We start from the raw sequence: 16,876 nt of genomic DNA, 5'->3' as shown, positions 1-16,876 counted from the left end.
TCTTGTTCCTACAGAGGTTTCCTGCCTTCAGACAGGTTTCGCTGCCAAATAAGCCTTTTACAGTGTGACTTACCCCAAAATCAACTTTTTTTATATACAGATAAGTTGTATAAACTGGGCCTAAAGGTGCTACATCAATGTTACTGTACATTTTTTTTTACATTTTCATGTGAACATGTTTAGCTCTACAATTTGTGTCCTAAAACTGTATCAGTGCTGCCCTCTTAGGGTTGAGCAGTGGCTACTGGAGTTGACCTTTTGTATCGGTTCAAAATGTGCATGCTTACACCCACAAAATAGAACCAGAGTCCTATTACATTATTCCTAACCCTGCGTTTGGGTATAAAAGCATCTCAGTCAGATACACGCCCCCGTTGTAAGTCAGACTCAGGAGTTGGAATCATGAGCATTGGGAGCATTGGGAATATTGATCGATAGTGTTCAACATTTGTTACTGCTTTGAACATTAGCCCATGTCAGCAATGATGCTGCTATCATCACTTTACCACTTAGAAACTGCACCTATTCAATCCTCCACTGCCTCGGCAGCTCGGGCATTGCCGAGTCAGCGCCTTGAGCCAGTGGGTCGAACTGATGACGCTCAAGCCTGCTGGGCTCCACAAAGCTTCCCTCAACCTCTGGTGATGAGGCGGATGAGAAACCCACCACCTCAAAAGACAGATCTGTGGCAAAACCACCAGATGTCATCCTTTTTCCCCTCCATGTTTCAATATGTCACTTTCCCTGGTCCTGACTGCAGCCCTAAATCCAGGAAAAAACCCAACCGCTCATCTCCACGCCTAGCCATGTCACTTAGAAATGCTTTTATATTGGGATGAATTACACTTTAAACACAACTCAGTGTCAGGCTAATATTAAGGCTCCCCACAATGGTTTTTGTAACAATGTGGGGGAACACCAAACATGTGGAACAAGGTGCTCTGGTCAAATGAGAAATGCTGGATTTGTTTTTTGGACTACATACAGAGTGTCATATGTGAAGGAAAGCTATGACACCACATCCTCCTGTACACTGCAGCCACAGTGGGCCATAGTGGCAGGAACATCATGCTGTGGGGATGGTTTTCTTTAGCAGGGACAAGGAAGCTGGGAAGATGGAACCAGTAAACACAGGGGAATTTTGGAAGAAAACCTGGTAGAACCTGCAAACAAACCTAAACCTGGATCAGAGGTTCACGTTCCAGCAGAAAAAAAAATATGCTAGACACACAAGCTAAGCTATGATGGGATAGTACAGATAAAGATATATTGATTTGCTAGAATGACCAAATTAAAGTCTACCTAAACAGCATTTATCATCTTTAGCGAGATCTAAACAACTTTTTAGTCACTTTACATAAAATCTGACTGAGCTTGAGCTATTCTGCAAAGAAGAGTGACCAACAATTTCAGTCTCTTGCTTTGCAAAGCTAGTAGAGAGATACCTCCAAAGATGTGCTGCCCTAGTCACTATTAAAGGCAGATCAGCAAAGTACTGAATCGGTGGGCTGAAAACAAAAGTAAGCCACACTTTTCAGATTTGTGGTCGTAAAAACCTTATAAATCTTCAGCAAGTTCTCACTACTCAGTCATGTTCTACCTTGTGTGGCTCCATCACATAAAATCTAAGCCAAATCTATTTTGCGTTTTAGGCAGTAACGTGATCATTCGCTCAAGTATATCATGAGGGTCTCAGCCTGTGAAATAGTCTTTTCCACTCCTCATGTAAACTGGGTCAAAGAGTATGCTCTGCTCTGGTGTCATTTTCTGCAAAGTACCACAAACGTTCAACCATTAAACATCCTGTGTAAAGTAATTTCTGTCTCTTTTCAAATCCAACATACATCTATCTTTACTGTCTAGAAACATTTTTAGTAAGTTCTGTGATACAACCTTGAACAGTGGTCTTCATTTCTGGCTCATAAAACCTGATACCTGCTTTTCTGTGACAGCAAACTAAACATGGACCAATCTGGCCAACAAACCCCTCTCTGCTGATCTGAGCAGCCCATAAAAACATGGCACACTTTCATTGTAAAGCTAATAAATGGCCTCCTGCCTCTTTACGACAGTTTCAGGTTGCATTTAATGGATTTGAGTGTAAAAGGAGTTTTAAAGGGTATTCCCAACCCCATCTCCCTTCACTTGGGGAGCGAATTAATAATAACAGTGTGTCTGTATTGAGTGCGTTAGTGACAAAATGTAAATACGCATTTAGTTTTGCCCTAATTCTGCTCTCTAGTTCTGCCCATTTCTTTTGTTTTTCATTTTGTTACTGCTTTATTTTTTTATTTCATTCTTCATCTCTTATGTTTCTCTTCTCTCAAGACTCCTGCTTCTTATAATAATGTGACACTTGAGTGATCCCAGCAGGAATATTCCTCCTTCACATTTAGAGAGTGGTCAAAGTCAAAGTCAACAGAAAGCAGGTAACAGAGATTCCCTGTTGAGCTTTTACCCAGCAAAAAAAAAACCAAAAAAAAAACACAAGGTCACGTCCCTCCTACTGCGTCGGTATCCTTGACTCACCCTGGGGGTCCACATCCTTCGCCAGTTTGAGGGCATCAGAGTTGGCCAGGTCAGTGTTTGCTGGGGTGACCGCCAGGATCAAGCAGCTCTCTCGGCTGATGAACTGCATGATCATGTCCCTGATCTGTTGCTCGATGTCAACAGGCTGGTCTCCAACTGGCACCTTGGTGATTCCCGGCAGGTCGATGAGGGTCAGATTCAGCACTGCAGAGTCACAGGAATGCATTATATAAGTTATTTCCCTCCAACTAATCATCATAATAAGATGTCCATTGACTCTTACATGAATTAGTTTGGGCTAGATCTCTGTGGTTTGAACAAGGGGGTGCATTATGGAAAAATGTATAAAATCAGAACATTTGACCACATTTTATGATGTATTTAATTTAATATCCGGACGCTGTGTAATAAACTAGAAATAAAAAATAAACATAACACAGGTAAATCCTAACTGTGACATTACTGTTATCCTGATTAAGTCTTCTACTGTCTGTAGGATAGTTGCTAGATATGGAATCCAAATGTGTAATTTGGCATTTGGATTAAATGCTAATGTTAAAAGGTGAATCAGTCATTTCACCGGTTTACAATTTATTGATTCAATAGTAAATTCAGCTAAGAAAGACCTGAAAATAACCAACTTAAATTATTTACAATTTAAGTTAGATAACAATATTACAGTATGTTCCAATTTAAAGGATTAAATGTTTTGTTTCCTGGTTTATATTAGAAGCATTTTAAGTAGCTGCTATTATATTATTTATTTTTATTTATTTATCCTTTATTTAACCAGGTAATACCCATTGAGATTAAAAATCTCTTTTGCAAGGGAGACCTGGATTATCCAAAAGTTGTCTTCTTAAACATCCCGCAGCTCCTCTTCAATTGAAAAGTTAGGTTCACAGTTTTACATACTGGTTTACAAATATTTTAGCTTTCAGCTGGGAGTGAATATTTCATATGAAGTATTTGATAAAAAAAATTATGTTTGGGGAAAATATTTCTGTTTTGTATAAATACCTAATGGAAGGAAATAAGTGTGCATAACTCCAAAAAGAAAAAAAGGGGGAGTAGATGGGTGTACGCCTCTGAAAAAAAGAAAAAACCCCCCAAAAAAAACGTCACTCTCAGGTTCTTCGTAAATTCAATATCTAGATCAGGGATGGGCAACTTCCATGATAAAGAGGGCCACATTTTTTTCCAGCATGACCACTGGAGGGCCACATGACCACGCACTTCAAATAATTGGATATGAAAGATGCTACAAATTATTCTCAATAAGAACAAATTTTAGATGAATTTATATCTGTATGTTTACTGCATACAGATATTTATATGCAGAAAATATAACTATTTTCTGCATATAAATGTATTTTAATATGTCCTTAAGCAAAAGACAAACCGTTTGCTTTAAAAAAAAATTTGCAAAAAAGGAATTTAAACTCCTCCATATCAATGCATTCAGGAGCATGGGACATTTCAAATTTACAAGGAAAGAGGCATAAAACGGAACAGAACTTAACTCAAACAATAATCTATTTATCCAGAAACAGTGTGGGCTTTCTTACAAAACTGAATGCTCTATAATTGTATTTCTGTTATTTTTTGATTATGCACATCTGTTAGCTTTTTATTCTGAAAAATCTAATGTCCCATGCTCCTGAATGCACCATAGCTTTCTGACGCTCACGAATGCATCACACTAGTCTGTGAACTCGGTGCTGTGTAGATGCACGTTTGATCTTCTGCTTAAGACAAAGCTTTGTAGTTTCAAAACTCACGTCAGCTCTCACAGTTTATTGTTGTGTGTGAATGACAAGATACCACAACAAATAAATCAGCCGTACCTCTAGGGAACGCAAAAACCTTTGCGAGGGAACGCATAAAAAAAAAATCCCCATGTCCGTACTTCTTCCCATTTTGTCTGAAAATGTGACTTTCTCTGTCAAGTTTTCCCTTTATGCCACTGCTAGTTAGCCTCGTGAGACCATCCTGATCTCGCGAGCTTTCAAGGTTTCACTCGCAGATCAATCTGGCTACCCTCCGTTAAAGAAAATTTGGAGCCGTTCACCAAACGAACGTCCAATCAGCGTTGGCTTTGAGGCGGGTTGAGGTGTGACGCAACGGGAAGCGCGTCAGTTCAGTCTAAACAACATGGCGGCTTCAGCCGATGAAACTAGCGTTAGCGCGGCTATCGAGCAAGTTTTATCGGAATTACAGAGCATTTCTTTGCTGAGCTAACGAGCCTTTACCTGCAGCAGCAAGAGTAGCTTGGCTTGTGGTTGTGTTTTCGTCGTCGCTCTGTTACGAGCGACGACGAATCTGATTGGTTTATTTGGCCCGTCTATCACCAACATAGGCCAATCAGCTAACCAGTATTTTCGCCCCTTCCCAAAATTACTTTAACGGAAGGTTTCCAGATGGATATGCGGAGCAAATCTATCTGGCGGAGTCAGGTAAACTGCTAGTGGCCATGGCTCTTGACTTTCTTCCTCGCTGTTGCAAATCGGCCCATACCCGCTATTGTTTGGGTATGGTGCGCCCTCTATCGGTCAAAAGTATAATTATTTATTTATTTATTTTATTATTATTAAATTATTATTGATCTATTCGCGGGGAAATCTCACCACTGGATTTGCTGCACTGGTGGCATCCTATCAAAGTTCCACGCAGGAATTTACTGAGCTCCTGACAGCGACCTGTTCTTTCACAAATGTTTCTATAAACAGTCTGGGTGCTTGATTTTATACACCTGTGGCCATGAAGTGATTGGAACACCTGATTCCAATAATTTGTACGAGTGAGCAAATATGTTTGGCAATATAGTGTATATTTATATAATAATTGTGAATATATTCATATGGCAAGGTGTTAATCTGATGTTTTTTATAACCCGAAATTGAATATAGAGCCACACGCGTACTTTTTTTGTAATGTTATATTATCTTAATGTATTTTATTTGGACTTTGTGTGATAAGTCACCAAAAAGTTAAAAAAATAATTAGGTTGACTTCTGTTAAGCAGACTGCAATCGATTTTATTTAGAGATCTTGGAGTAAAGGGGTCAGAATACAAGCGCATGCTAGTTTCTCATGCTTTTATTTCTTATTTAAAAAAAAAAAAAAAAACAAGTATCACTTTCCTTTGGCACCACAATTATGCTCATTCGATTCCACAAAAATGTAGCAATGAATTAAAAAGTTAGACATTCTGTCAATCTGATCAACCCCTACAGTAAAACAGCATCCCTGACATCTGGAATGTGAATGAATTCTAAAGATGACAGAAGTCAGCTAAAGGTGATTTGTTTTATTATTACCACAGATTATTTCTGTGATATTTCCCCCCCTAAGAAAACAATCATCTTTGTTTCCAGTAAGACAGCTCTAATGAACATCACCCGACAGCTATTCCTGATGACTCACAACCTGTCACACCCTGTTTAGATTCAGAGGAGTTTCGGCGCACTGTCACTAACTCCACATTAAAAGAAGAAAAGCGGAAATATTCCATGCGTACCATGAGGGGAGTAAACCCGTAGGTTGATGGGGACGGGAGATATGCCTTTGTTGGCCCCTGTGACCCGATCGGTTTCACCCTCAATCTCTTGGCGCACCTCGTCGAAGTCTGTGAACTTTTTCCCCTTGCAGTGGAGGAATTCAGCCCATTCTGTTGGGGATGAAAAAGGAAAAAAACATGCACCAAAGATCAGTAATGGCTGCACTGAGTGGAACAAAATGCCGGTGGGGGAGGGAATATAAGCAGAGGAATAAAAAGCAGCACCATTTAAAAAGAAAGGAGGAGTGTGTGTTTGGGTGTATGTGCGAGGGAGCAAATGTGTGCCTGTTAGTTTGCGTGGGTGTGTAAATGTGTGTGGAACTCACCAGCATTTGCACTGATGAGCTGCAGAACCAGAGGCCTGCGGGTGACGATACCAGAACCACGGGGCAGAAAGTCCCTAAGGAAGAAAGACCAATCAAAAGTTGCTTTTTACAGCCACAGTGTATATGAACACATATATTATGATGTTATTTATTTTCATGGACTGCTGATTTTATGAGTAAACGTTCTTGATGACATGCCAGATACGGCTGAGAATCTCTTTAAAATCCTGTTAGCAAGCTCGAATGAGTGAAAAAGAGGTGTTTTTTTTCCCCAGCTGATGTTTCTGCTGCTGAGGGCCGAACATTCTGACCTGATGAACAACCGGTCCGAACGAAGAGCTGACAGGGTGCTCACTCATTTGTAAAACGATGACTCCAACATTTTCTGGAGGGTCACACACTCTATGTGTGTGTGTGTGTGTGTGTGTGTGTGTGTGTGTGTGTGTGTGTGTGTGTGTGTGTGTGTGTGTGTGTGTGTGTGTGTACACTTAAAGCTGAGTGAGAATTTTTTTTGGCACATTTAGGTTTAGGGTCATGATTAGGCCAAAGAGAACGATGAAAATGAATGGAGGTCAATTGAAGTAGAGAGAGAGAGACAGACAGACAGACAGACAGACAGACAGACAGAGAGAAAGACAGAGAGAGCCAGCATGGATCTGTCCACCAACCTATCTGTTTGTCAAAAGGCTTGCTCCAGGAAACCTCATTGACACATATTGCCTCAGAGGGGTGAGCCTTAAAGAAACGATGAGGCCTCCACGTGTCCACTCAGCACTGCAGGGCCAGAACCGGACAGATGGACCGTTATTCAGCATCATGGCTTTCAATGAGTGCTGGAGGCGGACTAAATCAATGCGCCTTTCTGAAGTAGCGTACTAAAATATTTAGTCGTGTTAGAAACATCAAGCAGCAGGAAGTAATATCATGTTGCATATTGAGTTGATTTTCTCACTACTTCGCTGCATTTATATTTTTATAATAACAGCATACAAAAAGAGGTGAAACTCCTTTCTGCTGTTTGGTTTTGATGGGCCGTCCCTTAAGGATTCCTCAAAGATTGTAAGGGGTCCCCATCTGGCCAGTCCTTTGAAATGTTGTTGGAGACACCCCTGGAGAATCAATCGGAACTTGGAACCACTGCAAAGTAGGGATTTTGAAGGTACAAAAGGAGCAGTATGTCAGCACGAGTACGAAGCAGGGCAAGTGTTGCTTTGACATCAGAAGCTTCATCCGTTCACCTGATTAGCCTATTTGCTTGAACTACAATTCCAGAACAACACAATGAATATCTAGTCTGAGCATTCAGGCGTGAGAGCTGCTTCATCTGGACAATGCTTTAAAAAGGTTTAACCCCAGCGTTGCATTCTGCTACCAGCATAGCATACATAAAACCCTGGCTCTAAGAAAAGAGGTGGGTACCATCAAAGCCGACCCAAGGGGTAACCCGACCCAGCTGCTGTTCAGGACAACCAGGCAAAGAGGGAACCCCCGCAAGAGTGCTTTTAACTTGTGATTCAAAGCAACCTTTAACAGAAAAAGATCAACAAAATCTGATATTTCAAATGCACATAAGATTTAAAAGAATGAAGAATTGTGCTAGGTATATATTTAAGTAAAAAAAAAGAATTCCTTGATTGATAATTGTATTAAAGGTAATGGTGAAATGCACACAAAAATCTTAGCTATTTTGGTTTTAAAATCACAGTTCAGTACCTTTTTTAGTTTGTTTCAGTCAAGAGAAAACAAATAAAATGTGAAGTGACTGAAGATGGATGAATGGATGGATGGATGGATGGATGGATGGATGGATGGATGGATGGATGGATGGATGGATGGATGGATGGATGGATGGATGGATGGATGGATGGATGGATGGATGGATGGATGGATGGATGGATTATACAATAAAACCACTTCAAAATGGTCAGTGTTGTGTATGATTTTTCAAAGAGACTGGGGAGACAATTGAGAATAAAAAAGCTTTGAATATATTCTGACAATCCAGTCCAGATGGACTTGAACGCACCATCAAAGCACATGTGTTAGGAAATCCCCTCTGGTCAGTACCAGCATGTTGTGTATCTCATATGCAGTGTTTTGGACTAGTTAAAAGCTTCTGGCAGCTGGATTTGGACTTTAGCCGATCTTTCTTCAGCATCAGTGAAGTTTACATTGAGCTTAACGTTGTTTCAGCTGAGTAATTCAGTTGCATATCAACCTATCCACCTTATTGGGGTTTAAATATGCGTTACTAACAAAAGGTTTCAGTTTGGTCCGCTGTTCTTTCTCCACTTGTAGCTGTCTGAGGGACCTTAATGTTCCCAAACAGGAGTGTTTAGCGATGACTAAGATTCTTCCTCTCTGTTTGTTTTTGTGTCACTTTTTAAAGTCGCACTCCAGAACGTTGTATTGCAGTGTTCCACACATTTTGCATGTGTTCAGGTGTAAATAATGCCATGTGTCTTTTCGGTACATGCGGAGAACTGACAAGGCTGCACTGGATGTTTTCAGTACAAATATGTGCACCGTTACCCTGGTTAAAAGGTAGGACATAACATCACTAGTCACATTCTGCGGACAGCGTAAGTGGAAGCTGATCAACAAATAAATACGATAGGTTGCTCAACTGAGTGCACTAAAACACTGTTTCCTAGAACTGGCTGCCAGACCAAATGTTTATACTTGAATAATGTTGTCCTCTTAGTGACTTTATTGTCATATTTAGTGAGCTTTCAGACCCCTTGATTTACTCATTCTCCAAAAGTAATAAGCAACAAATTCAGTCTGATATAATGGGTGACTTTTTCAAAGTCTAATTGGGAAAGAAAATATCATTCTTACTATTCTAAGGGAGCAACCTAATGCTGCCCTGGGTCCATATATTTTACAGATTGCCAAAACAAAAATAAACTCATGCTGCTCCCAAGCCAGATGAAAGCAGAGGGTTGGAATTGTGACATTAAATGCTATTTCCATTCAGGGCCATAAAGGGAGGACAAATCTTTCAAATAACTTGAAAACTTGTTAGGATCTGCATATCTTCTAAACTGAAGCCCTCAAAGATATCACTGATTCGGAAACAAGCAGTGCTGTTACTGTCCATAACATATATTGGTAAACCACAGAGTTTATTCAGCATTCTGATTTTCTAACACGGGCAAAGCTAGAATAGTGGGTTTAGATTGTGTCTATATTGTATACATGTTGGATCTGAAGATTCTCAGTCATCCAGGTCATGGTCATTCCAAAAAAAAAGTAAAAAACAAAGCAACTGGGCTTGTTTTCCATAGTTGAAGATGTTTCGCTTCCTCTCCAGGAAGATTTCTTAAATTTAAAAATTCTGGAGTAATGATGAGTACCAAGCTATACACCACTGGCCAAACAAAGGCCTTGTAATGGCTTAGATAACATGTAAATTCATGTTAAGACCTTAAGATCTGTCTTAAGGACTGCAGAAGGAATTCAATGGCTAAATCTGTTGCACTCTCTTTTTACTGGGCAACTGTTCCTGTACATGGCCCACAACAAAGAAACTAAAATGTAAGAAAAAACAAAAGAAGAATCAACAAAAGAGCACATATCCATGGTTCTAAACCCTTTTAATCTGTTTTATTCACATAAAGTCTGCCCCAGCAACAACATCCTCTGTCAGTTCATTACTATTACACGCACATGGACAGTTGTGCTAATCTCAGACATCCCTTGGAGACTTAAAGCACGTTTAATAGCCAATTGCTATTTTACTTCCAGAGGAATTGGTAAAGCTGAATTAGAGAAATATTTGTTTAATGTTAAGCTACTTCCTTAAGAAATACTGGGGGTGCAAGTTAAATTCTACTCTGGCCCCATGTAATATTGGGCCGACTAGGGATGCTTATTGGGCCGAAATTCCCAAAGGTGCTGCTGTAACCCAAATAATGCTGTTACTGATCCAGTGCTGCTGGTATGAACAAAAAAGAGACATGACTGGGGGTGCCTTAAAGTAGAGGAATGATGTTTTGAATTCTGCAGACAGCCTGCCACTTCAGGCTTCTTACGTCACAGTCAAGGTTAAACGGGAGAAGGGATTATCCTATTTCCGGTGGTCAGTTTTTACCTGCCGACGAAGTTCTCCAGCACAGAGCTCTTCCCCGCGCTCTGACCACCGACCACCGCGATCTGCGGCAGGTCCAGGTTGCAGGCCTGGCCAATGGAGCTGAAGGCATCCTGCAGCTTGTTGACCAGCGGGATCAGATCCTCCATGCCACGATTTCCCATGGTGCCTTTTGTCGGGAGGACTTGGAATCAGCGAATGGAGACAGAAGGAAGGTGAGGGGGAAGGAGGAGGGGACGTGGCGCTGCTGTATTATTAGTCCAGGACTACCGTGGCGCTTGTTGATGTGGTGGAGTCATCTAGCCGAGCATTGCCCCCGAGCCAAGCGAGGGTCGGGCGGGCTGTGGAGACAGAAACAGAGAGGAGTGTCAGAAAGCAAAAGGACAGAGGGAGACAATGGGAGAGACAACTGCGCAGGAGCACAGCCCGTTTCTGTTTTCCTCCCCGTGGAACAAACACACATCCATCCATCAGAGCCGTTACTGTCAAGGACATTTGCTGACTGGAGCTCCGTTTCTCCACAACGCACAAATCAAAGCCGAGTCGCATTGATTCACGCCGAGGCACCTGCTCCTGATCCTGCACCTACACACACCGTGCCACAGCTGAATAAGATCGGTAAGATGAGCGTGTGACAGAAGAGTAAAGCTGACCTGCGTTGCTGTGTCGGCGGAGCTCAGGATTCCCTCGGTGCGCTCCGCGTCCGCGGCTCCCGGTCTGTCGCTGTCCGGTGCTGAAACGACGCGCAGCTCAGGCGGCGGAGGACGAGCGTCGAGACTCCGCACGGTTACACAAGCGCCACCTGCTACTACCGCTACAGGCGTCGCACCGGCTCGCTGCCCGTGAAGGAAAAGCGTGCATCAAAGCGTTCAACCGTGGCTGAATGTCAGAGCGAGCTGAAATTCGCCTTCGACAGATTAATCATTTTTTTCTCTCTCTCTCGCTCGCTTTGGTCTCTCTCCCCCTCTCTCCGCTTCTCTGCGGTGTAATTGCGAAGCTGCAATCGACGCGGCGGAAGACAAATGAGAGCGGTGGGTTCGACGCCGATGCGGAGGAGCGCGGCGTCCCATTGGCTGAGCGGGTACAGGTTAGGCCTTGCTCAGCCCGCCTCCTGTTTACATCTCCGCCGCTCCTGGCCCGTCGTGAGTCATGCGGCACGGCTGCGCATCGCTGCAACACGCAGGAGAAGGATGCGCCCCTTCAGATCCCCGCAGTGGGAGCAGAAATGCACCCGTTGTACATTTCACCAACCACTTACACGTTGTGAGCATTTTGTTAAAGATAGAAAATAATAATAATAATGTATAGGGAATGGAAACAAGGCCCCACAAGTACAAGTTGCATTTGAAACCTATTAGGCAGAGAGGAGATAGAAAGAGTGTGACATCTGGGCCCGGACTGTCTCAGCTGGCCGAGGCTCCTGCTGGTGGAAGCAGTCATGCGGAACGGATGCTGTCTTAACCTCTCACAGGCCAACATCTGTGCCCGCTGCTGGAGAAGTGCCTTCTTGGCTACAGATGAGATCCGTCATTGATCTGAGGGAGAGGTCTAACGTGCTCGTAAATGCCTCTGGCTGTGATGTTGAAAGCAGACTTGAAATACGCCGAGGACATAAAAAGCATAGCCTTTAGCGCTACTCATTCATTGCTAGGCCACAAAATGTCATTAGTGTTGAAATTGTCCTTGTCATCATGGACAGGCCTCTAGAGTCGACACAACATGATGTGGTGAGCACTAGATGGCAGTAATGATCTACTATGTATCGGTCTCCACTTTCAACCTATTTATTGGTTATTCCTGATTCAAGAAGCGTATTTTTAAATACACTGAACTGGCAAAGCATCATGACTACTGGCAGTGGAAGTGAATGACACTGATTTTTTTGTTCATCATGGTACCTGTTAGTGACCGGGAAGTGTTTTGCAGGAAGTGAACATTGTGTCCTCAAACTGGAAGCAGGAATGGCAGGCATGAGGAGGGACATGGCCAGGTGACCAGGAGCATCTCTAAAACCGCACCTCTTATGATGTGTTCCCAGTCTACAGTGGTCAGCATCTATCAAAGGTGGTCCGAGCAAGAAGAAAGTAAGGAACCAGTGGTTCATGTAGGGAGCGAAGAATGACCCATATGGTCTGAGCAACTGTAGCTCAAATTGCAGAAGAAGTAATCACTGTTCCTGGGAGGCAGGTGACAGATTACAGTGTGTTGCAAAGGGGCCTGCACGGCCAGAGGCCATTCAAGGGGGTCATAATATTATGCCTGAGCAGCGTATACAGTAAACACACAAGTCAAGATAATGCAATCAAATTTTTGTTCTACTTGCTCCCCTTCATAATAACATGTTTCTAAAAGAGAATCATAATAAAGAAAACCCACAAATAACTAATTCCTAAAATGATTAAAGGGTGCAGCCTTTTATCAACCCTTCAGTTGTCAGTATAAAACAACTGCAGTGAAGCGGATTAGGAGTGATGGTTTTTATTCCTTATACTTAAACGTTTTAGACAATCAAATAAAGATAACCCCAGTAAATAAGGCAGTTATTTCATGCTTTTTGAAGATGATTTCATTCAAAAAGCATGAAACACGTTTTCTCTAGTGGTGCACTGTGCAGCTCGCACACATGCGACCTGAGTGCACAAACAGACAGAATGGGAGCTGGTATTTTAATCAGGAAAATTACTCTGAATGTAGATATTAGTACCACTGAAAATCCTGGCAACCCCTACCTTAAAGGTGTTTGTCTGCAAAGGGGTAGTTGTTAGAATTACAACGTGCAGGTATGCATTATTTCCATTCTCCTTTTAGATGCTTTAGATGCCACTAGAGACACAAATATTAGTTACTGGAAAACAAGTTAGTGTCAGATATTCAGAGCTTTTTAAAAGCTATGTTTAACATTTTTATAGTCTTAAAACACTTTCATCTCTATTCCCTGATGAGACAGGCTGCAATCATACACATTCCACTGGACTTCCTACTTTGTCACTTTACAACATTTATGTAATGGTTTGCAATTTTTGTGATAGACAAAAACAAAGGGATTAACAAATGTGAATGGGAAAAAACAGTGCACATGATTTAAAAATGTATATACATAAAAATAAATCTGAAGAGTGATACCCCTAAATAAAATCCCATGCAAGCAATTGCCTATAAAGTTACCTCAAATGGTTAAAAAGAGCCTCCTCCTTTGTGTAATTGAATCTCAGAATAAATCCAGCGAGCATTAAAGGACAAACAGCGTCACGAGGACCAAAGAACACAGCAGAAAGGTCAGGGTGAAAGATGTGGAGAGGTTTAAAGCTGGGTTAAGTTACAGAGAAAGTGCCCCGAGCTTTCAACGTCTAACAGACCATTGCACTTCTTTTTTTTCTTTAAGAAGGGTCAGAGTTGGAACGAAGATGGAAAACATTAATTCATTCGCTCCATTATGTCCTACTTTTTGTTGGTCTGTTCAGTCCCAATAAAATAGCAATTCATGGTTGTAATGTGCAAAATGGGAAAAAAAGATCAACAGAAATAATATTTTTTATCAATGAACTGTACTCACTATGAACCGTGCTTCAGACGTGTAAATGGTTATAAGTGTTCAGGTCTATTATGGTCTTTGCTTATACACTGGTGTATTAGGGTCACTTCGAGGGAATTAATGGTGGATATGTTTTTGTTTTCTATTATAAAAGGTAGCTATAGTATAAAAAATAAACTTTAAGATTAGGTTTCAAGAATAAAGTCAGAATATTGAGACAAAAGTAGAAATTATATTTTTCAGAAAAGACAGAACACTGAAGAATGCCTTGTGATCTTCTTAGACAGGTTTGATGAGCACCGTATATCAAGTGTATGTCTACAGGATGTTTATGTACTAAAATAGAAATAATTTATTTGTTAATAAACATTATTCTCAAGCGTGAAGCTGCAAGCTGATTTACACAATGCATGCCGTTCTGACGATTTGTCATCACATCAGCTTTTTCCACAGAATTTTGATTTCTTCTCATAATTTCTAAATTTTTCTCAACATTTAAACTTTCTTTCTTATCATTTCTGCATTTTTTCATCTTTTCAACTTTTTCTGTTCATTTTGGCATTTCACTCACACTTTAGACTTATTCCTTATTTTAGCTTTTATTCCATGGCTCCACAGTAGTGCCATTGGTAGACCTGTTGCCTTGCAAGAAGGTCCTGGGCTGATATCCTGGCCTGGGGCCTTTCTGCATAGAGTTCATGTGTTCTCCCTGTGCATGTGTGGGTTCCCTCTGGGTACTCTGCCTATATCACACCATCCAAAATTAGGTTAAATTGCCCTTAGGTGTGATTGTGTATCCTTGTGATGGGCTGGTGACCAGTCCAGAGTGTTTCCTGACCAATGACTGCTGGAGATAGGCAACATTGATCCTGCATGAACAAACAGTTACAGATGATGGATGGACCTTTTTTTCCTTTTTCTTTGTTTGGTCACCTTTAAAAAAAAATCATAATTTCAACAAATGTTCCCGGCATTTTTTGTTTTTTCTTTATATTTTGACTTCCATCCATCCATCCATTTTCCAAACCGCTTATCCCTCATGGGGTCGCGGGGGTGCTGGTGCCTATCTCCAGCGTTCTGTGGGCAAGAGGCGGGGTACACCCTGGACAGGTCGCCAGTCTGTCGCAGGGCAACACAGAGAGACAAACAGGACAAACAACCATTCACGCACACACTCACACCTAAGGACAATTTGGAGAGGCCAATTAACTTAACAGTCATGTTTTTGGTCAGTGGGAGGAAGCCGGAGTACCCGGAGAGAACTCCATGCAGAAAGACCCAGAGGTGGACTCGAACCCAGGACCTTCTTGCTGCAAGGCAACAGTGCTACCCACTGCGCCACTGTGCAGCCCTATATTTTGACTTTTTTTCTCATAATTTCCTCTTTAATCTTAAAAAGGGTTGGCAACAAAAAATACATTGTCCTCATTTTTATTTCTCCAAGTGACCCTTCTATACTGTCATAACTCAAAGCTCCAGCAGAGATCTAAGCATTTCTTGCCTGTAAAGTATTTCCCAGTAGCAGTGCTGATCCTGGTGAGCACTAAACATTGAAACTACTGTCGAGGCATTATTTCTAATCATGCTCCATAATTTCACGTGGTAAATCAGCCACGGTTTATTTTAACTGCGACAGCTAGCATGACACACTGCAGATTGTAAGCCTTAGCACATGGACATAACGACAAAGTTCAAAGCAACTAACAGTTTCAGCCAATGTGCTGAGGCATATTTTTAAAATGACATATTTTACCTTTCCTGCAGTGGTGTTCAGACTGTCTAGCTCTAAGAACTGCTGTGCCTTGTTCATCTCTCAGGTTAGCATTAGGTTTTACATCAACAACTTAATTAGGTCTTGGCGTAAACACATTTACGCAACAATTTGTGCCTGTAAAAGCAAGTCTGGTGCACAGCTGACTGTCATCTGTGAGTACCGACACTGTTTCAATGAATATCTGAGAGAAATTATATATTATTTGATTATTCTATACCCACTTTCCTTTATTAGAAATCAATGTTCAGTTTCTGCAGACCTCTGAGGAGTTTTTCAACAATTGTTTTGATGGTGAACATTGCACATAAATGACCACAACAGCCTTGCCCCCTTTTTTTCCCATTATATAATATTGTGAAATTCACATTCAGAGAGACATTGGGAGAGGTGAGATGAGCGGCTGAGATCTCGCGAGAGCTGTGCGTAAGTATAATGGAGGCGTTCATGTAACAAATCAAACAAGCTAAGGTAAGAACGAACCAATAACTAAAAATAATACAAAGTTAAAGCCCAAACATTTACAACTGTCTTATTTTCTACGAGGGAACAAACTGGACGAAGAGACCGTGACGAGCCTGGAGTGCTACCTGGACGAGTGTTTTGATAGCATCGTGATGGGGAAGGCCCAGAAGCCTACAGCTGCTAGCACACCGTCACTTAAGCGCACTCGTTCTAATTCCACCAGTGCTTCTTCTTCATCCACTTTATCCCCAGACAGGAACTTCAGCGATATCTTGGAATCCATCGACAAGAAGCTTACCAGCCTTGATGCGCGTCTCGCCTTGGTAGAGGTTCTACACAAGGAGTTTCAGTCCCTCAGGGAGTCGGTGGAGTTTAGCCAAGCCCAGCTAACAGCTATGGCCGCCGAGAACGACGCGCTGAGGGAGAAGGTTACGGAGCTGACCGAAGGGATTATCCAGCTTTCCGGCGAAAATAAGAAAATGAAGGAATCCATTCTGGACATACAGTCGCGAAGTATGAGAGATAATCTCGTCTTTGCAGGCATTCAGGAGCAGCAGGGAGAGATAGCAGAAGAAACGGTCCGGAACTTTCTCCAGCAGAA

The 16,876-nt window shown here is 41.8% G+C and overlaps 1 protein-coding gene across 1 annotated transcript in view; it reads right to left on the bottom strand.

The window, feature by feature from the left end:
* dnm3b (dynamin 3b) overlaps positions 1-11,510 on the bottom strand; it is a 39,299-nt gene extending 27,789 nt beyond the window's left edge. The window contains exons 1-5 of the mRNA XM_036137954.1: positions 11,161-11,510; positions 10,511-10,848; positions 6,415-6,488; positions 6,050-6,199; positions 2,530-2,733 (exon numbers count right to left, since the gene is read on the bottom strand). Coding sequence (XP_035993847.1) covers positions 2,530-2,733; positions 6,050-6,199; positions 6,415-6,488; positions 10,511-10,671 — 589 coding nt within the window. The 5' untranslated portion in view covers positions 10,672-10,848; positions 11,161-11,510. The remainder of the gene's footprint in view (positions 1-2,529; positions 2,734-6,049; positions 6,200-6,414; positions 6,489-10,510; positions 10,849-11,160) is intronic.
* Positions 11,511-16,876: the final 5,366 nt, after the last annotated feature.

The sequence above is a fragment of the Fundulus heteroclitus genome, chromosome 6, assembly GCF_011125445.2.
Source record: "Fundulus heteroclitus isolate FHET01 chromosome 6, MU-UCD_Fhet_4.1, whole genome shotgun sequence".
In the NCBI taxonomy this organism is placed as follows: Eukaryota; Metazoa; Chordata; class Actinopteri; order Cyprinodontiformes; family Fundulidae; genus Fundulus; species Fundulus heteroclitus.
Note: the sequence above shows the minus strand (reverse complement) of the source record. Positions and strands in the feature narration are given on the sequence as shown.